This window comes from Lampetra fluviatilis, chromosome 41 (assembly GCF_964198595.1).
Source record: "Lampetra fluviatilis chromosome 41, kcLamFluv1.1, whole genome shotgun sequence".
Lineage (NCBI taxonomy): Eukaryota > Metazoa > Chordata > Hyperoartia > Petromyzontiformes > Petromyzontidae > Lampetra > Lampetra fluviatilis.
The window spans coordinates 526,531-551,568 of record NC_136315.1 but is presented as its reverse complement, the minus strand read 5'-3'; the positions used below and the strand labels follow the sequence as shown (position 1 = coordinate 551,568).

Sequence of the window (25,038 nt, the reverse complement as noted above, 5' to 3'; positions counted from 1 at the left end):
TTCATTGCCCTGGGTAGAGCCGGAGGAGGTGGCATGTGACTAGCAGTAGCCACAGCCATATCGAGAGGCATCCTGGATGCTTTATTCACGTATGAATTCCATTGTTTAAGTGTGCCTTATGAATCAAAATTATTGCAATTATTCATGCTGGGTGCTAAAATACATTTCTTTGTCACTGGCAGACTCGAGCAAGCCGCGCGTTGCTTGTATGTATGTACGTTGAACTTCTTTTACACCATACGTGGCCAACCGTGCTAAATCGAAGGTGTAAGGGAAAGACAACAAGCTAAGCATGAAAAGCAGCTCTAAAGAAATGAGTTTTCAATCTCGATTTGAAAGTGCATAACTCAAGAACGTTCCAGACGGCCGCAGAAGCGCGTCTGAAAGCGCCGCGCCGCAGCGACCGTCTTGGTTGTGGCCACAGCCACGGCGGCGAGAGGCATCCTGGATGCGGTGGCGCTGGAACGTGGCGACACGTCGCGACGTCGTTTGTGTCTCCTCGCAGGCGTTCCGCACTGGGCTGGATGTGGCGTTCCTTGGCCGTCACTTCTTCACCATGAGCGGGCGGCCCGTGCAGGAACCGCAGAACTTCTACAGCGTGGAGGTGGGCGACTCCACCTTCGCCGTGTGCAAGCGCTACCAGAACCTGCGCCCCGTCGGCTCGGGGGCCCAGGGCATCGTGTGGTGAGCCCTCGACGCACAAAGACAAGGATCTCCCCGGTAGCCTTGGCAGACTATATGCTTTGGGTCTTTCGGTAAAGCCACGTAGATAGAACAAATAATAACAATAATAACAATAATAACAATATCACGACGTTTCGATCGCAACACAAGCAATCGTCATCAGGTGAAACATATAGCGGGAGAGCTGCTGAGAATATATGGTGGGAGCGCTGCTCAGGCCGGGAGTTATAAAGGTTTGAGATTGGTATTGCCCAAGGTTCAGTGGGCGGGGCTAGAGATGAAATTTGCATGTAAATGTAAGATCAGAGAAATCTTGACAAATGAAGCTGTGGGGGTGGCCATTGTATTGTGAATGTTAGAAATTTGCTTGTAAATGTAAGCTCAGAGAGAGCTCGGAAAGAGCCATCGCCACATGGAGGTGGAAAAGGATGGCAAGCCGCCATTCACTAACACAGCTAATGGAGGCTGTGTTAGTGAATGTAACCCAGAGAGTCGAAAATAACTGCTAACATGGGTAGGTAGGGAGGGAACATCACAGCCAGTTATGACCTCACCTGGTTAATAACGTCCTTCCAATGATTGCTCAGTTTGTACCCATCTTCTCGGTTGAAATTGTGTCTGTGTCTATATATCTGGATGGCTTCATGAAGGAATCTGAGCTGATAGCCAGTGGGCTTGCACAGTACCCTCGTCTTGGCAAAATCAATTTCGTGTGTGCCCACAACGTTAAAAACACCTTCACAGACTGTTTGGGGGGACAAATGAACGTATAGGCGCTACACCGGTGCACGGTATAAAAAAGCAGATTTTTTTTTCACAATCATTTTTTATGAAATGCCGCGGTTCGCAACCCCGGTCAGAAAATCTTGCGGGGTGGTGCATCAAAGTCAGTTCTCGTGATGTCGAAGCAGTCAGAAGACAAATGTCAGTTCAAATCAAAGTGTTAGACTTTTATGAGGACCGGTATGTTATGCTGCACCGGTGTACCACCAAAACGTCCGAATGCACAAGAGGGTGGGTGGCCAGCACCATTCCCACCCAGTTTCCTTCGCCTCCCGAGCCGCGATATTCACGCATTGCGCACCGGCTACTCATTTAAGGCTGAGTCAACCCAAGGGAGCCCCAAGACCGGTTAAGGTTACCGTCACCGTTATTGGCCGTGAAAGGGAATCAAATTCTGTTCGCCGGGTTCGTGGCGCGGCGTGCTAACCGCTGCACCACCACTCCGCACACGCCCACGCACACCGTGCCAGGGCAACGGTGGGGCAGACAGCCCACCCCAGTGCCCATCCCGAGAGGGGTGCCCCCCGAACCTGTGGCGGCAAGTGCCGGATAATGTTGGTCGGGCCATGCCGGCACTACAGCAGTGGGGCGGGGAGGGGGCGGCACTTGACCCCGGCCACTAAAATGTCTCTCTCCGACTCAGTTTGGTTTCCTGCTACGTAGCGCGTGGTGTCTCTCCTGCAACGGCCACCACTGACCAGCGTGCGCTGTGCCACGCTAGTCGTGCAGCAAAGTCGCCGTGCGTATGATTACACGTTCAAGTAAAGTGTTCAACTAAAACATTCGAGTTTAACGTGTAGGCTTTCGCGACCAAGGGCACGCAAGTGACGTCATCAGATCTCTCCCTCTATTTGAGGAACGAAACGGGAGGATTTCTCCACAAATCTGGCTGTCGCCTGATGAAGCTAGTTGTAATTACTGGCAAACGCCGTACTCAGATTGTAAATGTTGTGGCTTGGCTCTCCAACACACCGTTGTGCTGTACTAGTAACGAATTGGCATGTTCTGTTTACGTGACAACCCTTACTAGTTGGCTGTGTCAGGTGGTGGTGGGTGTAATGACACATATATTTACACGATCTAACCCAAGAAAAACTTGTATTATGAATAAAACATTCGATTAAAACGTGCAAATTGTATTTCCTTCATTGCGTCAGATGCCCAGCCGCACGGCTTTACCTGGAGCGCCGCATGGGATTTTTCCCGGTGGCTGAGGCCGTGTGCCGTTGTGGTTTTTTTTCTCTCCCGCAGCGCTGCCTATGACACCATCATCGACCGCAATGTGGCCATCAAGAAGCTGAGCCGGCCCTTCCAGAACCAGACGCACGCCAAGCGCGCCTTCCGAGAGCTGGTGCTCATGAAATGCGTGAACCACAAAAATGTGAGTCGCCTCCCGTGCCTCCCATGGCTGCCGTCTCCCACCGCACAACACAAAGACAAAGATTCCCCGTAGAGCCTTAACAGACTGTTGGGGCAAGTGCTGTTTAGCGAGCAGCACTCGTGAAGGCCGACACGGCACTCGAGTGGGTGGGTGGCCAGTGCTGCGCTCGCCCAGCCGCGTCTGTCTCCTTAGTGGCGATGTTTACAAACAGCACCACGTGCTCATTCGAGGTTCAGATATGTCCGTCACTACTGTTGGCCGTGAGCGAGAATCGAATTCGTGTCGCCGGGTTCGTAGCGCAGCACGCTAACTGCTACACTACCACTCCCCGCTGTCAAGGCTACAGGGGGGCTCTTTATCTTTGTGGTGGACACTCACCACATGGTGCCCTGGGCCCCTGGGCTGTACTACACACACACACGGGTGTGTGCTGGAGGGTTGCTGTACTCAGCTTTCATGGGACTGTACGGATTTTAACCGTAATCTGAATCATACTATTTGAGGCCCAATCCGAGGTCAAAACATTGATAGCAATTGTGAATTAAATCTTAATGACCTTTATTTACCTGGAAAGCCTCCTGGAGTCACAAGAGGGTCCGACATTGGGATGTTTTTTTGTCAATTCCACACACGAGTGTTAAAACTATCAACCACAAATTAAAACTAAACAATTTTTTTTTATTTTACCAGGTAAGGCCCACTCAACGAAGTGGCTTACCATCACGTGGAAATTTGTCACAGCCAAACACTCTAAACGCGTGCGGATTCTAATTGTGGAGGGAAAAACCGGAGGACTCGGTGAAAAATCCACACGACCACGGGGAGAACATGCAAACTCCAAATATACACGTGTCAGGGTTCGGATCAAAACAACGACCTCCTGTATATCAGGTGAGAGAGTTAATATCTCGCCACCATGGCGCCCTGACACCAGAGTACCCAGATGACAAGACCCGCTCGTCAAGGGCGCAACACTCTAAGCTCCGCACAGGTGGAAGATTCCATTGCCGTGCTGCCATCTTACGGAGCTCTGGGATCATCGTGCATTTTCTGAAATGCTACAACCCCCCCCTCCCCCCAAATAAGGCACCCTTTTACCATGCGAGCACAAACGAAAAATCTCCTTTTCGCAACGTTCTTATTGGTAGTGTGTTCCACGTTCGAAATTTAGACATGTTGGCCACTCCAGATTTGTTGTTGTAATGATCTTACCCTCCTCTGCTGGACATCGCTGAAAAAGAGATTTCTTTTTTTTTAGCTCACAGGATTCCTCCAGTATAAACACATATTCTGATAGCAACTCGATTATTATGAATACCTGCAAAACGCAACAATGTGTCTGTCGCACTGATAGGCGGGCCTGCATCAGGCCCAAATTAAGTACGGAAGCGATTTGAACAAAGGAATGCAACTGGGAGTATCCAAAGCAATGTTATTTAAGTAATATTATTTATTCTAGTTACTTCCCCCACCTCAGATTAGTACAGTTGGCTACGTACGGGGCGAAAGAAGTTCTACTTATATGCGTACAGTCGCCACGTGGCCGGTCTGCACACAAGGTTAATACTAAGAGACCCGCCGGCCACCCACTGGCCAGAAGTCCCTATTGACCGCCCGCGGCGTGCATGCCTTGTGGAAGTCTACAGGAAACAGGGACCCTCATAAAGAAGCCCAACTAACGCTGTTCGCTTAAAAACTAAAGAATTTTGGAGGTGCCCATTTCTATTGTGCCGCACATGAAACTGTCGCAAGGGTGCAAGGGACAGTTGTGAACTCCGTCACACCCGCCGTGATGTTTTAATCCGCTGTTGAAGTCTCACTGATGCGTGGTTGTGTAACCGGGATGTGTTTTACGTGCCTGTACCTGTGTGTCTTTGTTTTGTCTACGTGGGCGTGAGTCTCTGTGTGTCTGTGGGTGTGAGTATGTCTGTGCATGCATCTGTGTGTGTGTGCGCGCACGTCTGTCGGCGTGCGGGCATGTGTCTCTGTGGGTGTGAGCACGTGAGTGGGGAGCGGTAGTGTCGTGGTTAGCACACTGCGACACGAACCCAGCGACCAGAGTTCAATTCCCGCTCATGGCCAACACCAGTAACGATGATCAGAACCGGTCCTGGGCATCCCCTAGGTCGACTCGGCCTCAAATGAGTACCTGGTGTGGTTTGTAAACATCGCCACTGGGGAGACAAAGGTGGCCGGGCGTGGTGTTGGCCACCCACCCCCTCGTGTGTCGTGCCGGCCTTCATAGGTGTTCGCTAACAGCACTTTCCCCAACAGTCTGTTGAGGCTATGCGGGGATCTTTGTCTTGTGAGTACGAGTGGGCGTTCATCTGTGTGTGTGTCCGTCGGTGTCCCTGTGCGTGTGTGTGGTCTCTGTGCGCGTGTGTGGTCGGTGTCCTCTAGATCATTAAGCTGCTGAACGTGTTCTCGCCTCAGAAATCCCAGGAGGACTTTCAAGATGTGTAAGCCACCACTTGATATGTATTTATACACATGCTGCTATCAACCTCACTGCCAAACTCGGCTGTAATTGGGAAATGTGCTGTTAAAACTAAACTAAGCTATTTTTTGCTTGTACCAGGGAAGGCCCTCTGAGCTATGTAGCTCTTTTTCAGAAGTGGCCACAAATGACAGTTTAACAATGTGGCTTATCACACGGAAATTGAAGGCAGCCAAATACAGTACTATAAATGCATGCTGAGTCTAAATGTGGAGAGAAAAACCGGAGCATTCGGAGAAAAAGCCACACGACCACAGGGAGAACATGCAAACTCAAAATTTTAAGGCGTCAGGGTCGAATCGAATCCACGACATCCAGTATACCTGGCGAGGTAGTTAACATCTCGCCACTGATTGCCACAAACCCTGATCCTGATTTGCTGCAAACCTTGTTTGACGCTATGTCGGTCATGGATTTGTGTCTTACCATACTTCAGCACGCTGGTCAGAGCAAATCGCTAAAGGGGCAGGGAGATGACAGGACCGGGGTTCTGACATCACTTGATGCCAACGGTGTTCGCCGTGACTGGGAATCGAAATCTGGTCACCGCGTGCCAACCGTCGTGCCACCACTCCACCCGTGCTATCGGTTGCTACATTAATTTAGCATCATCGCGTGCAGGTGGGCACAAACCCGCACCGTAGCCTATGATGCCTGTTATGCATGGTGGGCACCTGCCCAACACGTGGGTAACTCGGAAAAGCCTTGAAATGCCGCCGTTCGATTTTTGTCGTTCCCAATTTGTCCGTCGACTCAATTTAGTTCCGGGAAAAATCCCGCCCCTCTTTTCCAGTGCCCATGGTAAAGGCGCAGCCCTGAAATATCCTGCCTCGCGCTCACACTCAGAACAAAAATAGCGGCTATTGTTTTTGCACCACTTGTGCGAATCGCCGTGTTGTGTGCGCTCGCGAGCACGAGTCCACTCGGGGTGACCGTCCTGGTGGGGAAAAGAGAGAGCGCCACGCTGGCGAGATGTTAACTACCTCGGCTGGTATACTGGAGGATGTGGGTTCAATCCCGACCCTGATGCTTGCATATTTGGAGTTTGCGTGTCTCTCTCTCCGTGTTCGTGTGGATTTTTCCCCGGGTCATCCTGATTTTCCCTCCACATTTAGAATCAACGTGAGTTCAGAGTATTTGGCTGCTAATAATTTCCACGCGATAAGCCACTGCGATGAGCTATCATTTGTGGCCAGGTCGCTTCTGAAAAAGAGCTGTATAGCTCAGAGGGCCTTACCTGCTAGATAGAAAATATAAATAAAGGTTGCAGCCCCTGCAAATCTGACACCCGTGGAAGCGAAGGTAAACTGCCGTGCCCCCCGTACGACGCCGTGTCGCGTGTTGTGGCGGCCGCCCAGGTACCTCGTGATGGACTTGATGGACGCGAACCTGTGCCAGGTGATCCGCATGGAGCTGGATCACGAGCGGATCTCGTACCTGCTCTACCAGATGCTGTGCGGCATCAAGCACCTGCACTCTGCCGGGATCATACACAGGGTACGCCCCGACGCTCGCTCCACATCGGCGGAACAATCCGCAGGGGGGGAAACACGTGGGAACTGGTGGTTACTCTCAAGGCCCGTAGAGTGGGGTGGAGGGATGCGTATCTCTAAATGCCTCGCGTAACCAAAAGTACGCTCGGTCAGAAGGTGATGGTTGGAGGGGTCGTGGTGGGGGTGGGTGGTGGCGGTGACCAGGGAAGGGAAACACGGGGGGAGAGAGCAGAGAGAGCAGCGCCATGGTGCACCCTGGGACAAGACAACCAGGGCCCCACAACAGCAACAGCAACGAGGCCTGTGGACAACGGCGTGGGCAGCCAGGGCGGCACCGGCGCTCGCTCCCGGAACAAGTCTCGCGGTCGATTCGGTTCGATGTTTTTTCGCTTTCCTCCTCCCCGAACAGGACCTCAAGCCCAGCAACATCGTGGTGAAGTCCGACTGCTCGCTCAAGATCCTGGACTTTGGGCTGGCGCGCACGGCCGCCACCAGCTTCATGATGACCCCGTACGTGGTGACGCGGTACTACCGCGCGCCAGAGGTCATCCTGGGCATGGGCTACACCGAGAACGGTACGGCGATCACCTCTCTACCGCCGCCTCCTACCCCATCCCCACCCCCTCCCCAGTCCCCAGTCGCCGCCAGCCTCATTCCGTGACCGCACGCCCACGCCACCAAATGCCACCATTCGGCTACTCGTTGCGGTGTCGTGGTAGTGGTGGTGTTGCAATTAGTGTTTGTGGTTGTGTTGGCATTGGCGGTGTTGTTGGGGTGCCACGGTGGCGAGATGTTAACCGCCTCGTCTGGTACACAGGAGGTCGTGGCTTCGATCTTGACTCTGACGCCTGTTGTATATATGGAGTTTGCATGTTCTCCCCGTGGTCGTGCGGATTTTTCTCCAGGTCCTCCAATTTTTCCCTCCATATTTAGAATCGACATGCGTATTTGTCTGCTATAAAATGTCCATGTGATGATAAGCCACTTCGTTGAACTATAATTTGTGACCAGGTCGCTTCTGAAAAATATCTATATAGCTCAGTGGGCCTTACCTGGTAAAATAAAAAAAAATTGTTTAGTTTTAGTTTGTGGTTGATGGTTTTATAGGAATTGGTGTTGGTGGTGGTAGTTGTGGTAGTGTATTGGGGAGCGTTGCGAACCCGGCAACGCGACCTGCGTTTGATTCACACTCAAGACCAAAAACAGTCGTGAACATTTGAACTGGTCCTGCGCATCCCCTAGGTCAACTCAGCTGTGCGTGGTGTGTGAACAGCACTGGGCAAAGGTGGCCGCGCGTGGTGTTGGCCACCCACCCCCTCGTGTGCCAAGCCAGTTCTTCATAGGTGCTACTCGCTAGCAGCACTTGCCCCAAACAGACAGTTCAGCAGCAGTGGTGTTGGCGTGAGTGTTTCGCGGCGCTGTTGGTTGCGGCGTTGGTGCTGATTGTGTCGCTGCCGTGGGTGACGGTGTGTGCAGTGGACATCTGGTCAGTGGGGTGCATCATGGGAGAGATGGTGCGCCACAAGATCCTCTTCCCCGGACGTGACTGTATCCTGCATTTAATTATCAGGACACGCATACGTGTCATGTATGTACATATTTTCGCATGTGCGTGTTTCATTTATGTGTGGAGAGCAGTAGTATAGCGCGTGTGATTTCGCGACCGATATCATATGCTAATGAATAACCCAACCGGTATTAGATACCCATTGTAATTGTTATGCATCTCATTAATCCCCCCCACCTTGACACGTGAAGGGTTTACAAGTGATGTCATCACATATATCCCTCTATTTAAGGAACGAAACGGGAGGATTTCTCCACAAATCTGTCTGTCGCCTGATGAAGCTAGTTGTAATTACTGGCGAAACGTCGTACTCAGATTGTAGATTTTGTGTATTTTCTCTCCAACACGCCGGTGGTGCTGTAGTAGTGACGAATTGGCACGTTCTATTTACGTAACAACCCTTACTAGTTGGCTGTGTTGGCGGGTTTAACGACACATTTATATTTACACGATCTAACCCAAATAACCTCTATTATAGTAGAATAGCAGTTAGCACGGTTGCGCGACGCACCCGGCGACCCGAGTTAGATTCCCGCTCACGGCCGACACCAGTGACGATTCTCTAAACTAATTCTGGGTCTCCCCTAGGTGGATTCAACCTCAAATGAGTACCTGGAGCGGTGTGTTAACATCGCCGCTAAGGAGACAAAGGCGGACTGGCGTGGTACTGGGACGCATTCCCGCGTGCGTCGTGCCAAATCTCTCGCTTTCGCGATCGTTTACCGTCGCCCGTTGCGTCGATCTCCTGAGCCGTGCGCTGCTGCAGACATCGACCAGTGGAACAAGGTGATCGAGCAGCTGGGCACGCCCGTGTCCGAGTTCATGAAGCGTCTGCAGCCCACGGTGCGCAACTACGTGGAGACGAGGCCGCGCTACCCGGGGTACAGCTTCGAGAAGCTCTTCCCTGACGCACTCTTCCCCGCCGACTCGGAGCACAGCAAGCTCAAAGGTGCCGCCCCCCCCCCCTTCAACCCCCCCCCCATCTCCCCCCCACCCATTTGTGTGACGGACGTGAATGCTCGGATGGTGAATGAATGCTGGGCACGTCAGAGTCACCAAGCTGGCGGCAAACGAACATTAGTTCCACCTTCCCCTCCCGAATATTTGTTCCCCCTTGAGTGAATATTCATCGATATTTCTACTCCATACTCGTGGTTTACATTCCGGAACTTGACTCCGGTTGACCATCCTGGCCAAACCGATTCATGTTTGGTGGTTTTGTCCCTCCACCCACGACCGCGTGCGTCTCCCTCCAACCCCAAACAGCGAGCCAGGCGCGCGACCTGCTGTCCCGCATGCTCGTCATCGACCCCCTGAAGCGGATCACGGTGGACGAGGCCCTGCAGCACCCCTACATCCACGTGTGGTACGACCCCGCCGAGGTGAACGGGGTAAGCGGCAGCGGCGACGGTGGGCTTCACGGACCCCGCCCTCCGGATCTCAGCGTCTAGCCCCTAACCCCTAACCCTTAACCCATGACCCCTAACTCTTAACCTCTAATCCTTAACCCCCTGACCCCTAACCCTGAACCCCCTGACCCCTAACCCTTAACACCGAACTCCTTATCGAGGAACGCGAGAGCAGTGCTGATGTATGTTGAACTCGGCCCATAGGGGCACGCCCTAGGGGGAACATGCACGCGCGTGTGTTTGCAGCACGTGCATAAACACTCGTTGATGGATTTGGCCACTCATGGCAATACAGGGCCACAGAGCTTGAGGAATTGGCAGCCTTCCCCGCAAGTCTCAGGTTTGCCACGCCTATGAGTCCACGGAAACTGCGCAGCACATTTTCGAACTCGTCCCCTTAACTTTGCCGTGCAGCGCCCTCTCGCGAGCAACGCATGCCGGGCACGAAGGCGCCACTCCGATGTCGCCGCACTCAAAGGAGCGCCAGCCGACACAGCATGCTGAGAAGCAGCCTCTTTGTTTAGACTGACCGACGAGCTATGAAACTCTTTCTCTCGGATGTCCAGTATGGGCGGGGCAGCAAGCCACAACAGCAAACGATGCAAACAACAATAGGAGTGGAAAGTAGAGAAAATGGTAGGCGAGTGACTACATATAAATCATAAATAAATACAATAATGTAAGTCCGATTTATTAAGATTGGGCAAGGCAGCAAAAACAACAAAACAGTCCCGGACCGCATAAAGACAACAACCACGCAGCAGTCGTCCTTCAACAGTATGGCACATTCACACCTCACTAGCGATACACAGCAGGCAATGATCAAAGTTACAAATCACATTGGCAAATGTGACTAACCTTCTGCTTCAGGGTATTATGTTCTCTTACTCCTCTAGAATATGCTCACAGACTCGCAGCTGTGCTACACATGGGGCTTCATTGTCGCCACATCTGTCCAAATCGGAGTGCTGGGGAATATTTCTACACCCCGCATACCACATCCAGTTTCCTTCTGGCTATGACTGAGTGCTTCTAGAGACGTGCCACCTACTCCACTCTACTCGTGAATTGAGAGATGAAGCCCTGCTAATCTCACACCAGAAAACCATTAACGAAGATTGGGTCTCCCAAATATTTGCTACTGCAGGGGAATGAATATTCAAGTAGTTACGTGGCTAACAGCCACTACAATAATCATGTTACAGCGTGCGACTCTTCATTGGACTCACCATCTCCCTGTCAACACAATTTGTATCACTTTGTGGGAATTCAGCACCAGTTGTCCGATTGAATTACTGACCACCCCTCCTCCCCCTGCCATTATAATGTGTACTTTACACCGTTGGCTGAGCGGCTCTAACTGGAGATAATCAAACAACATTAATGCGTGCAGATCCAGATTTTTTAAAGAATGGCTGACGCACACCGCCCTGGCAATTGGCACTCCGCTTCTTTCTTTCGTTACGTCGTTTGAAAAGGAGCGGGGGGGTTGACTTTTGTAATTTTACCGCACCGCTGGTGAACAAGAGACGCAGAAATTTCCACGAAAAAAAATCCGACGTAACGTGCGCAGAGATGAGAATCTGGACCCGTTTGACGTCAACTCTCGGGGGGTGTGGGGTGGGGAAAACGCGCTCCCACCCCGAACGCCGCTGAGAGGCGTCCACACGTGCGGTGTCGAGCCGTTGTGATGATGTCGCTCTCCCTCCCTCTCCGCTGCGCAGCCGTCGCCACAGATCAGCGACCGCCGCCTGGACGAGCGCGAGCACACCGTGGACGAGTGGAAAGGTGGACGTCCCCGCGCACTCGCCCACCCACCCGCCCGTTCGCTCGCTCACTCGCATCCACCTTTTGATTGGGTTTTGTCCGTCTGTCGACGGAGAATTGACAGCACGCGGGGACCGGGGGCATTGCGACGTCCGAGCAGATGTGATTATTATGGTTGAATGTGTGGTATTGATTCCATATTTGGATTATAATGGTTTATTTTGTATTTGTATGTTTTTCTAATGTGGCTTTATCTACGTTATGATTATTTTGTGATAATTTAAATCTGGGTGGCGCAGTGGCTAGCACGCTGCGCTGTGAACCCAACGACCCGAGGTCAAATTTAAGATCGCCGCTAACATCGGTGGCAGGTGGTGTCTGAACCAGCCCTGGGTCATCAAAGACCCCCTGTGGCCGTTGGGGAAAGTGTCAGCAAGTAGCACCTATGAAGGCCGCCTTTGTCTCCCCATTGTTGATGTTTACACACCACACCAGGTACCCATGTTAGGCCGAGTCGACCTAGGGGAGGCCCAGGGCCGGTTAAAATAACCGTCGCCGGTGTTGAGCGTGAGCTGGAATCGAATTCGGGTCACCACCCCTCCTGGGTCACCCCCCCCCCTTGACCACCAACATGACGCAGAAAGTTCAAACCGCCCCCATGACTGACAAAGCATGCGGAGGGACTTCATTCAGCAGTGGATTATTGAAGAGCTGCGCATTTATCATGAGAGCTATTACTTCGATTACACTGTAAGACACAAACGAGCGAGTGGATACGAACGGTCACCACGCACGTACCCTGCGGGCGTGCGCACGCACACCGCATGTTGCTTCACTGGTCACGGGGGCACGTAGATTTGTGTTTGTTTGTATCAGCTCATCTCGAAGGCTTCATCTCTGCCGTGTTCTGTGCAGTCGGCACATCTGTTCGTACGGACCCTCTGCGCCACTAAGGCCGCAGGCACCATGTCCTCTATGCGCCCGTGCGATCCAGGGTCGTGGGTTGTCGCGCTAATTTCCTGTTTTGTACGGAATAAGAACAGCTGTGGCCGCCACGTTGACATTCGTGTGCAAGCACGATTTCAATAAAGCCATATAAATGTGATTAACACTGCACTATTCCAGAAATAATAGGCATAATATAATAGACATAATATAATATACATAATATAATATATATAATATAATATACATAATATAATATACATAATAAGCAGATTTTTCACGCTTCGCCCCTTTTTCAGAGCGAAGAGAGGGCACAGATTCGATTGGCCGACTTCTATCCAGAGATTGGACGTTGCACTGTGGGGTGCCGAGTAAATAGGGACGTTTAATAAAATAATAGTAAATGTTTAATAAAATAATAGTAAATGTTTAATAAAATAATAGTAAATGTTTAATAAAATAATAGTAAATGTTTAATAAAGTTGACAAACGATCAGATTAGAATTGTACTTGTGAGCAGGTTTCTATTCGTAGACACAGATATATCAAACAAAATCTTCAATATTGCATTTATGCTCAAGCACTAAACTGCGGGATTCTTATTGTAATTCGACACATTTCTTGTGAGCTTTAGAATCCATATTTTATCGATGCATAATTGTGATTTAAAATATTCCACCTGGATAATCCCTTGAGATGGAACATCTAATTTCCAAAGACATACAAACGTACGTGGCAAACGCAAAATGGCACATACACAAACGTTTTGTCGACGCAAGTTAGTTTAACACGTGGGCTTTCGCGACGAATGGACCGACATAGGAGGATCTCTCCACAACTCTGGCTGCCGCCTGATGATGCTGGTTGTCATTACCGGCGAAACGTCACAATACTCGAATTGTAAATATTGCTGCTTTACTCTACCACACACCGGTGTGCTGAACTAGTAACGAATTGCCATGTTTCGATAACGTGACAAACCTCGCTAAGTGGCTGTATTCGGTGGTTGCAGAATTAACGATACATTTATATTTACACGCTCTAAACCATGAACCACGTTCATATGTAGAGGACCAGAGAGCTTGCACAATTGTTGGGACCGGCTTGTCTGTGGTTCTTCGGGCCTCCGATTGGTTCTCTCTCTACGAAAGCAAGCGAATAACCGTGCGGTGGCGCCATTGCAAGTCGAACATGATTACGACTACGACTATTATTACTTTGTACCTGTAGCTGACGCAGCTTGCCTTCGTACGATGAGCGTCGCGCCCAGCCAAGGGGGCGGCGAGCGCGCCGCGTCCGATTGTCGTCGTTGACGTCGCGTCTCCCCCCTCCGCCCGCCCACTCAGAGCTCATCTACAAGGAGGTGCTGGACTGGGAGGACCGCGGCAAGAACGGCGTCGTCAAGAGGCAGCCGCTGGCCTCAGGTGTGTCCCCCGGACTCCGCTCACGAGGAGTCTGACGGGAACGGCTCACTTCCTTCCGACGTTAGGAAGCCGCCAAAGCTGCGCGATTTTTTTTAAATCAACGCTAATTTCTTTAGAACTGCTCTTTGTGTTTCGTTCGTTTGTCCTTCCCTCACCCCCCGAACCTCTGATTTGCTCGGTTGGCTACGGACGGTATGAATGAAGTTCAACATACGTGATGGACTGGACTCATAAGAGTGCGCAATATCAAATGTTCTTACTTATTTAGTTTGTTATCCTTTCGCCACACCTCTGATTAGCACGGTTGGTTATGTATGGTGCGAAAGAAGGTCAACATACATTCATACACACAGGGGAATGGGGCGTTTAACTGGGGTAGTTGAACGCCAAGCAGGTAAACCGGTCCCCGTATTTCACATCGATTACCGGTTCGGAAAGGCAGGGACTAGTGACCGTTTCCAGTGAAGTTTGAGTCATGAAAGTGCCGCTCGGTGCGCGCGTGGGCGAGTGAGCCGGGGGGGCGCTGAGCGAGCGAGGGGTGTCGCTGGTACTGCTCCCTCACCGTAGTTGGCGCGGCCCCGGTGGGAGGCGGTTGCCATTGCCGTCGCCCTCGCAAGGCCACGCGTCGTCGGATGTTAAGCCGCCGAGCTCGGGGCTCACGCCCGGCGCGCGCGTCGGACGCAAGACGGAGGCCGCCCGTCCGATCGCTCGCTTAAAAACTGACAGGTTTCTCAGCACAATTTTCTAAATCGACTAAAATAATGTAACATTTAATTAACGGTGAAATTCCACCAAGAACACAGTCGGGATATCATTGGTGGGGCGGGTGGAAACAACTTTCGAGGAAGCCTTCGGTTGCGGAGGCAAAACGATGTCCTCATGGTCACAGCCGCCACTGGGGCACCGTTCATCGTCCGCGCCCCGGCGAACGAACAAAACGATTTATTTTGTTTCCCGTAGCGCAGGTGCAGCAGTGACGCCGACCGCCCCGCAGGCCCAGCCCACCGTGGCTCTCTCGGCCCCGGCGGGGCCTCACCTCCTGCCCGAGCCCGACCCCAAGGCCGACAGCAGCTTCAAGATGCTGGCGGGGCCGCTGGCCTGCTGCAGGTGACGCCGCCGCCGCCGCCGTCGCCGCCGACGCCGCGTCCGGTCGGCGGCGGTGGTGACGGTCAGAGCGGCACGGAAACCTTCGCCTGGCGGTGACGGTGCCTCGGTGGGCCCCGGCGGCAGTGGCCGAACGCGGGCGTCCCGAGTGTCCGCACGCCTGGTCCTATCTCCATTCTCCTTCTGTCTGTCCGTGTGTACGTCCGTTCTGTCTAGGTGGCTGTTGTGTCCTGTGTTTGTCTCTTGGTTGGTCCGTGTAACTGTTTATTGATTTGTTTCTGTGTCAGTCTGTTGTTTATTCTGTTGCTGTGTTGTTCGGTCTGTGTGTATGTACGTTCCTCTGTCTGTCAATCAGTCAGTCGGTGTAATGCGTGTGAGAACGCGCCCACAGAGATACCCGGTGGCCTGCTAGTGGCTCGACATTTTACAACTTCGGAAACAAATAGTTGTTCAAATTTGTCACATAAGTTGTTTTGATTTCCTAAACATTGACTTTATTTTTTTTCTGTTAATGCATTGGAACTTTTTTGTTGTTGTTAACGATGACGTTTCAAGGAAGAAAATTATTTTGTGTCACTTCTACAAACCATTGACGTTTTCCTATTTTTTTAAAGAAATACATCTTAAAGTGGACATTAATCTGGATGCCATGTTACATGAACAAGGGGACAACATCGCCTATGCTCACCGAGGTGCACGTCCACCACAGGGCCGTTGGGGACGTGTGCCACCCCCCCCCCCCGGTGTCGTTTCTACGAGCCTCTGGTAGTGCACGAGCATCAGAATCGGAATCTAGTGGCTGGGCCAGAAACTTGCAACAACAAAAAAAAACACAAAAAACGATGAGGTATAGGAAAGGATGGCAAATCACTAAAAATAAAGACGTTAAAGAGATCAAGTGTATCAGTTCAAATTGTATGCCAGTTTCCCAGCTTGGGCAACAACAGTCCCAGACCACACCAAGGCAAAGATCCCCCGTATAGCCTTAAGAGACTGTTGGGGCAAGTGCTGTTAGCAAGGACCTATGAAGGCCAATACGACACACGAGGGGGTGGGTGGCCAGAACCACGCCCGGCTACCTTTGATTTAAGGCTGAGTCGACCTAAGGGAGGCCCAGGACTGGCTTAAATAATCCTCACTGGTGTCGGCAGTGAGCGGGAATCGAAACTCGGAGCACTGGGGTTCGTAGCGCAGCGCCTTAACGCCTACACTACTGCTCCCCCATACACAGACCCCAACACAACACACAGTCACAGACCACACACCAACACAACACACAGTCCCAGACCACACACCAACACAACACACAGTCACAGACCACACACCAATACAACACACAGTCATAGACCACACACCAATACAACACACAGCTCCAGACCACACACCAACACAACACACAGTCCCAGACCACACACCAACACAACACACAGTCCCAGACCACACACCAATACAACACACAGTCATAGACCACACACCAACACAACACGCAGCTCCTCAAGCGATGTGTTGTGTGTTTTCGCGATGCCCACGCTCGCTCGCCGTCTCACACGGAAAGGAGTGCCCCCGGCCCCCCTTCTCGCTTCCGTGAGCGCCGCTTCTCAGTGTCACCACCTTGGCAGCCGGCGCGTGCCACGAGTCTGTGGGTGATCTGCCACGAGTCTGTGGGTGACCTGCCACAAGTCTGTGGGTGACCTGCCGCGAGTCTGTGGGTGACCTGCCATGAGTCTGTGGGTGACCTGCCATGAGTCTGTGGGTGACCTGCCGCGAGTCTGTGAGTGACCTGCCATGAGTCTGTGGGTGACCTGCCATGAGTCTGTGGGTGACCTGCCGCAACCGAGGGCCGTGCCGCCACCGCGTTTTTGTTGTTGTCGTTTCGTTTGGTGCCCGGTCTCCGGTTCACGAAAATCGATGTCCTCCCCCAGCTTTTTTTCACCGAAAATTGCTCGTCCGCGTTAAATGCGGGGATTGGGAACGTAGTTGATCAAACTGCAGCGCGCGCCACTGCCAAGTCCGGCGCCAGATTGGGTTTCATTTTCCAGAAAGCTGCATTGGTGATTTCACTGCGAGAGAGAACGCGCCGGGGTGGTAGGCGTTAGCACGCTGGAGTAGAACATCGTCTCACTGAAGCTTTCCAACTTCAACAAACAAAAAATGGGCCACGTTACATTTTGTTGCTTGCATTTTTATTTTCCTCCTCAGAATGAAGTGCCCACGTGCAGTCAACGTGAGCCCACTGTGACAAGAAGCCCTCAGGGTGTGATTTTTTAAAGATGTAAAACCAGGGCGACCTCGTGGGAGTTACCAGAAGCGTCCTCGCGGGGGGGACCCCCTTAACCCGCACGGCCGAAGGGATTCTCCCTGCGAGCACCGCACAGACGGACGCGTTCAGTACTTCCACGCGGCCCGTTATGATTCATCATCCGCGTTGCTAGGAGAGACGGCAGCAGAGACGGGGAAGCGTTGAGGTGTAGGACGCACAGCGGTCAGCCCATTACGGGTTAACCCGTATTCTTGTGCACGGGGAAATTGAGTTTCCAGGTCCGTACGGCGTATAGCCGTTTCAATACGGGCAAAACGTGTTTTGTCTATTTGTGTTTCTCCCTTGTGATGGGACATTGTAGGATGAACGTTGAGATCTGTAAGGGGCACGGGGTGACCAATAAGGTCTGAAGTGGTCTGTAATCAGGTTAGGCACTGATGAGGGATTGACAGGTATGGGTGATGGGTCAAGTCAAATCCCCCGCGATGTTTGGTGACCAGAAGTGAAAAACGTCTGCGCGGGGCAGGCGGAGGCGGCAGGAAGGCCAGCAATGGCCAGCGTCTCTGCACTCCATCGCAAATCTACGACACGCAGCCCAAGGCGCAGTCCTCCACCCGGGTGTCAGCCGGGCCGATCGAGGCTTGCGCCCGGCGGACTGCGAGCGCCGATAGTCTGCACGTGCCTGGCTGGGGCACGTCGTGGGCACGCAACGGCCGCTGGGTAAAAGGCGGCGGTGGTGGCGGACTAAAAATGATCTCCCCCCCCCCGTGCTTGAGGCAATCTCCAAGCTCTTTAACGATGGTCTGTGTTGGGGGGGGGGGGGTGTTTGGCCGACTATCCGTGTTGCGTGTCCACCGTCAGACGCCGAAAAGTGATCAGAGCTAACGTTAGGATAAAGAATGTACTGTTCAAAACAAGGCAGGTGTGGTTACAGGGTAGAGTTATGGACATTGGGTGGCTGGATGGCTGGGCCAGCTCGGAGAGTCGGGGTAGTTGTTCGTGGCTGGTTGGCTAGTTGGTTCGAGTTAGGGTTGGCTAGTGATGGTGCCAGTGAGAGTAGTGGCCCTAGTCGGGCTAGTACGAGTGACTGGTTGGATACTTGATTTGGGATAGGATAGTTGTGGCTGATTGGCCACAGCTACGAGGCGGGCAAGTACTCGTGGTAACGCCACCACAGCAAAGATTAAGAAGAGGCTCGCTCGTTGGTTCGTCGGTGAGGGCTGGACGTAGGGCTGGCTGCACGGGTTGGTTATATGGTTCGATGGTTAGGGCGAAGCGTACGGTTGGATCATTATCTCCCACGCACACTTTCTTGCCTCCCACTCCTTCCCCGTGACACCGCGAGGGCATTTTGTTTGACCTCGTGCCGCTGCTGCTGCAGCGCCACCACGCGTCCACTTGGGTGGTCTCAACCACCCCCACCCCGTCTCACTGCGCTCGTGATTGGCTGCAATCTTCCCTCACCCACCCCGCCCCCCGCCTCACCCCGCCCCACTCCCGCCTTACCCTGCCCCGTGATTGGCTGCAGCCCTTCCCCCGCCTCACCCCGCCCCACCCCCGCCTCACCTCGCCCCGTGATTGGCTGCAGCCCTCTTCCCCCCACCCCGTGTCGTCTGCGTGAGTCTCTTTCCACCGGACCGCTCTGACGGTGAAATCGAGCGGCGCAGTTGCGACGTAACTCCACAGGCAAGCAGGTGGAGCGCGCACCTTTATATACTCTCCACCCTTATAATCTCGTACCGCTGCTGCTTTCACTCGCTGTATATAACGACGCAATGGGCCGCGCGGATCTGTAACTGTACAGGGGTCATGTTGTGCAGAGATTTTGAGTTTTCTTCTGATGCAGATGCTAACGAACGGCGATGTCATGAATTTAAAGGAACGTTTTGCCTGCCGCGACGAGGGCCAGTGGCCTCTCTAATGCAGTTTGCTGAATATTGGACGTCACACGATCTCATCAGCACGATCGCTGCCCAGCAAGAGAGGGGCACGTCAGAGAAGTAAACGCCCATAAATTGGCCACTTTCATCCCTGACGAAGAGCCAAATTGCTCCAGACGGTTATCCAATGCGCGCGCTGTTTTGCCGAATAGTCAAGTCCGCAGTGTCCCCATGCATTATCGCAGCCGCGGTCTCTTGTACAATGAACGTTGCAGTTAGTAGAATCCATGCCAAACGAGCAAGCGGGGGGAGGGGGGTTATTTTGTTTTCTTTAGAACTGCTTTTTGTGTTTTAGTTTGTCCCCGCCCCGCCGATGAGCACGGTTGGCTATGTACGGTGCGAAAGAAGTTCAACGTTCGTGAGTGTGAAGCCTCGGGAGCTGCATTGGCTGCGGTGGACAAACGTGACGAAACACGGCACCGTAGTAGTGTAGTCGTCAGCAAACACCGCCTTTTACTTCCCATCCCCCCGATTGGACGTGTGCGGTACAGGGACTCCTCTACTCACGAACGAGTTAGGTTCCAGAGGTCTGTTCATAAGTCGATTTGTTCGTCCAACTTTACTCCCGTCGATTCCAAACACGTTGTACGGCGTGTACACTAAACACGGGGAATGGCTTTAAAAGTTGTATAATCTCCTGTGGATGTAAATGCCGCCGGTTTTTAACGTTCTGCAGAAGTAGATGCCACCACCACCCATCTGTTGTGCGGCCGTTGAACTTACGCCTCTCGGTCCGTACAGGCAACTGGGCATACGGACAGGTTTGTTCGTATCTCTTAAAGTTCGTAAGTTGAATGTTCGTAAGTACAAGAGTCCCTGTATAAGCTAAGGTCTTGGGGAAGATAGCGGTGTGTTGAGGTGAAACGATGGGGAGGAGGCCGATGACTTGGTTGAGTAGTGGCGAGATAATATTCACGACACGGATGCGTGGCCCGTCTGTCATTCACTTGCTGGGAGAAGAGCGGCAGGTTGCCACAAAACATCGCACCTCTTACCTCTTGCGGACTTTTTGTTCACTGCTGAATGAGGGGGGTCTCCCCCGTGCCGTGCGAAAGCGTGGGGGGTTATTTGACCATACTTGACCGCGCCGGTCAGTGTGGCCTGGCGAAGGCGAGGAGTATGGATGTGGGAGCGTGGAATTTACGAAACGACGACGATCGATTTGGCTGAACCATCTTCTTGCCCTCCAAAGTCGTCACCCCCTCAGCCTGATGTCAACCTGCTTGTGCATGTACGCTGGCCACCATATCCAAGCATGTATGTTGAACTGTGCACATGTTGAACTTATGGGGAGCGGTGGTGTAGTGGTTAGCGCGCTGTGCTACGAGCCCGACGACCCGAGTTCGATTTCTGCTCATGGCCAACACTGGTAACGATGATCAGAACCGGTCCTGGGCCTCTCCTAGGTTGACTCGGCCTAAAATAAGCATCTGGTGTGATGTGTCAATATCGCTACTAGGGAGACAAAGGCGGCAGGGCGTGGTGTTGGTCACCCACCCCTCGCCTGCCGTGCCGGCCTTCATAGGTGCTGGCTAACAGCACTTGCCCCAACACTCTGTGAAGGCTACATTGGGGGATCTTTGTGTTTTTTATGTTGAACTGCTTTCGCACCATACGTAACTAACCGTGCTAATCGGAGGTGCGGGGGAAGGACAACACACTGAACACAGAGCGGTTCTAAAGAAATTAGTTTTCAATCTAGATTTAAAAGCACAATCCAGGCTCAACATCTCAAGCTAATTCAATATGAAGGGGGGGGGGATAACAGATGGGGTGACGATTGGCATGGGGATGGAGTACAGCATTCCCTCGTTATTCGCGAGAGATGCGTTCTCGAGATGGTCGTGAATAGCAAATCTCACGGATAATGACATTGGTCTACGAAAAGCTGTCAATTAATTAATGGCCTTGAATAAAAAAGCATAGGCTATTGAATATGTGAAAATAATCATAACACATCTATTTATCTCATCGCTTTCTCTCATCGCTTTATCTCATAATTTTATCACATAACAGTCTCTCGTCACTTTCTCTCTCATCACTATCTCATCACCTAAACTCTTATCACTTTCTCTCTCATCACTATCTCATCACCGAAACTCTCATCACTTTCTCTCTCGATGCAGGAGTCGTGCAGCGTTGCAGATTCGGTTCGCGAATACTCAAATTCGCGCAAAGCAAGTTTGTGATTAACGACGAAATACTGTACTGCAAGCACTGATACTTACACAATCCTGGACTGGATCGTCTGGCTGCTCAGAAGGATGTCGATCAGGGTCTTCCAGTGGGAATTGCACGTGAATCCGTTAATCACATGAAATGACCAAGCACATTTAAGAGTAATAACTGCGCTTTGAAGCTCCACACACCCATACTGAATGCTTATGTGGTCGTGGTGGTGGTGGTACACACGGATGCCCCTAAGAGTTGGTGGCCCGTACAAATGCTGTAAAACTACCTTCCCATGGGCGTCGAGAAGGTGTCCATGCCCTCCTGGCTCGCCAGGAGAATTCGGTACAGCAGTGGTGGGCAACCTCAGTGCCGTGGAGCCCATTGTCGCCTGCTCCACGTGTGTCTAGGGTTGTGTTCTTCATTCATTATCAGAGGGGGGGGGGCGACTTTTGTCGATAAGATCAGGAGTGTGAGAGCCGCCACACATGAAACCATTGGGGCTGCACTGAAGGCCACCAGGGAGGCCCGCTAGAGGGCCCGCGGGCCTTGCTATGAGGAACACGGGCCTAGGGTGATGCGTGGGGGTTCAAGATTAGTGCACAAGAACGATGTCGAACTTGCGACCCACTGAGGTGGAGGAGGGCCGCTCACGTGGCCTGCAAACTAGTCGAGGTGCCCCATCAGCGCAGTCGAGCATAAATGTGGACTTCACCTGTCCCACATGCATAGGATCGGGCTGTCTCCAGGTGCTTCGGGTTCGTGCCACTGTACCTATTAATTGGTCAACGACGCCTTAATATATCCAAAGTAGAGGTTTTTGGGTTAGATCGCAAAAAACCCTCTATTTTCGATCATATTGTTCGTGAAAGCCCTCGTGTTAAACTGACCTGTATATATGTAGAGGACTGCAGAGCTTGACTAATTGATGACGCCGGCCCACCGCGTGGTCGCCCTCGCACTTTGCGGCTCCTCGGCGGCCTCGGAGTCGATCCCTCGTCGAGCGCAGCGCTGCTCCGGCGGCGGCGCCGTTACAAGTTGACAATTCTCATCATCATTATTATTGACTTAACTTTCGTGACTGCAGGCATTCATATTCTTTGGTTCTTTCGGTTAAGTCACGTAGATATAAAATAATAAAAAAACGACGTTTCGATCGCAACACAAGCAGCCGTCATTAGGCGGCTGATTATTTATTTAATTTCTATCTACTTGACTTTACCGAAAGAACCAAAGAATATTATGATGCAATGTTACCCAGGCATTGATGGGCAGTTTACACGTTCTGCCAAACGAAGAACAATCATTTGAAATCTTAATAATAACAAAGCCGACTTGTACGGTACCGTAAGATGATCACTGCATCTGTAAGGAGTGCGTGACCGTGAGATGACCAATGATTAAGTACTGCATCTGTAAGGAGTGCGTGACCGTGAGATGACCAATGATTAAGTACTGCATCTGTAAGGAGTGCGTGACCGTGAGATGGTCAATGATTAAGTACTGCATCTGTAAGGAGTGCGTGACCGTGAGATGATCAATGATTAAGTACTGCATCTGTAAGGAGTGCGTGACCGTGAGATGACCAATGATTAAGTACTGCATCTGTAAGGAGTGCGTGACCGTGAGATGACCAATGACGAAGTATCTGTCAGGAGCTCTCTGCGGGAGAGTGGCCGTGCGGCTTTCTTTCAGGTCCCGGGCGAGAGACTTTCGCCGACAAGACGTCACCAGTGTGAGGGCCGCACTGTGATGATGATGGTGGTGGGGGGGGTTCACATGTTGTGTAGTGTCGGGGGCCGCACTTAAGGCCAACAGGGGCCGCCAGTGGCCTGCGGGACTTGCAGTGAAGATCGCCGCCGTCGTAAAGGAGCCCCCCCCCCTGAACACGAGGCGCTCGTGACCTTTCCCTCGGTATAATGACATCCGTCACACAGCCTCGGAGAGGGCCTTTGAATCTTTGAGTTTATGCTGATGTACGTGGAGCCGCGACGCTCAACCTGGGGATGACGGAGGGAGGGATGGGGTGGAGATAGGACACAAAGTGATTTCATTTTGTTTCACACGCCGACTGAGCAACACGCTGCGCAACACCGCGCACACGCAACGGGCAGCACCACGTGCTCGCTGGCAGCGCACCACGTGATCTGTTGCCAGCGCACCACGTGATTGCTGCCAGCGCACCACGTGATTGCTGCCAGCGCACCACGTGCTTGCTGCTTCGAGCCCCCCCCCGCTCACCACCCACTTCTGCCCCCTTCTGCCCAATGCTTCTCGCTTCAGAATCGGGACCGCTGGGCATTGGTGGTGGAGGGAGGGGGGTCAGTGGTTGGCGCTTTTTGAATCCCTGACACTGTAAATAAGACGCCCTGATGTGGCGAGCGCTCGTCCCGAATTGTTAATATTATCGTGGCCCACAAAGATCCCCCCTATAGCCTCAACAGACTGTTGGGGCAAGTGCTGTTAACTAGCACCTATGAAGGCTGGCACGACACGCGAGGCGGTGGGTGACCAACACCACGCCCGGCCGCCTTTGTCTCCCGAGTGGCGATGTTTTATCAGACCGCACCAGGTACTCATTTTAGGCTGAGTCTACCTAGGGAAGGCCCATGACCGGTTCAGATAATCGTCACCGTTGTTGGCCGTGAGCGGGAATCGAACTCGGGTCGCCGGGTCCGTAGCGCAGCGCGCTAACCGCGACACCACCGCTCCCCACTGGTCTCGGTTTGCTCACATGATGATGATGGCCCAGCTCACTTGCACGTGCGCAGCTCTTGCGGAGGTTGGGCACTCATCTTCAAGAATCCTGGACATGTGAACAATGCGTGGGTGGCGTGCGCCGGCGGGGGGCAGGAGGGAGGAATGCTCCATGTAGATACTGCATCGTGTCTGAATATACAATTATATATATATATATAATTTGTGAGGAAAAGGCGGTCGACTAGGAGGACGTTCTGACTTTTACAAATGGGTTCGTGGATTGCATCGCAAGTTTCCACTCTTGACGGCTCAATCGCTGGGACCAGACTTGAGTTATGGACCAGACTGGATTTAAATGCAGAGTAAGTAAATGTCCCCCCTTTTCACGGTTCGAGAAGCCTGTAATGGAGAGGGGATTCCAGTGTAAAACTAAAGTTTGGAATGCTCCTGTGTACCCCCCCCCCCCCACGGTGGTGCTGTACAGCTCCAGGGTGTGTCTTCGGGTTTTACCCTGCGTCGTTCGGCGGCATGAAAGGCCCCCCTTGTGCCTGGGAGCTTCTCCAGTGAGAGAGAGAGGGCTTTAGCTTGCTGCTCCATTCTTGTCCTGAAGGAAGCTCCCAGCATATGGAGTGTCTCGGGAGAAGGTGGTACGGCAAAATTTCGGACTGGCATCATTTGTGTCCCTTCTGCATGGGATAGAGTGTTTCCCCCTCGCACGTGTGGGGGTTTCTCCGGGTGCTCCGTTTTTCCTCCCACATGTAAACACTCATTAACCCCTTTCCCCTTCTAATGACTTACGTTTATGTTATCGCAACGGAATCCAAAGAAAAGAAAATAACTTTATCGGTACCGAGGCTCCCACAAGAACATACGGGAGGGCGTGTGGTACAGTTTGGCGCCATCTATCACAGCGTG

At 52.3% G+C, this 25,038-nt stretch overlaps 1 protein-coding gene across 3 annotated transcripts in view; it reads left to right on the top strand.

The window, feature by feature from the left end:
• LOC144946409 (mitogen-activated protein kinase 8-like) overlaps positions 1-23,306 on the top strand; it is a 34,353-nt gene extending 11,047 nt beyond the window's left edge. For 2 of the 3 annotated variants that reach the window (XM_078875212.1, XM_078875211.1), the window contains 11 exons: positions 506-684; positions 2,719-2,848; positions 5,249-5,307; positions 6,704-6,842; positions 7,248-7,413; positions 8,315-8,386; positions 9,172-9,354; positions 9,672-9,796; positions 11,539-11,602; positions 13,873-13,950; positions 14,916-23,306. In XM_078875212.1, coding sequence (XP_078731338.1) covers positions 506-684; positions 2,719-2,848; positions 5,249-5,307; positions 6,704-6,842; positions 7,248-7,413; positions 8,315-8,386; positions 9,172-9,354; positions 9,672-9,796; positions 11,539-11,602; positions 13,873-13,950; positions 14,916-15,061 — 1,341 coding nt within the window. In that variant the 3' untranslated portion in view covers positions 15,062-23,306. Of the gene's footprint in view, positions 1-505; positions 685-2,718; positions 2,849-5,248; positions 5,308-6,703; positions 6,843-7,247; positions 7,414-8,314; positions 8,387-9,171; positions 9,355-9,671; positions 9,797-11,538; positions 11,603-13,872; positions 13,951-14,910 lie in introns of all 3 variants that reach the window. The other variant, XM_078875213.1, reaches the window with a different exon arrangement.
• The last annotated feature ends 1,732 nt before the right edge of the window (positions 23,307-25,038 follow it).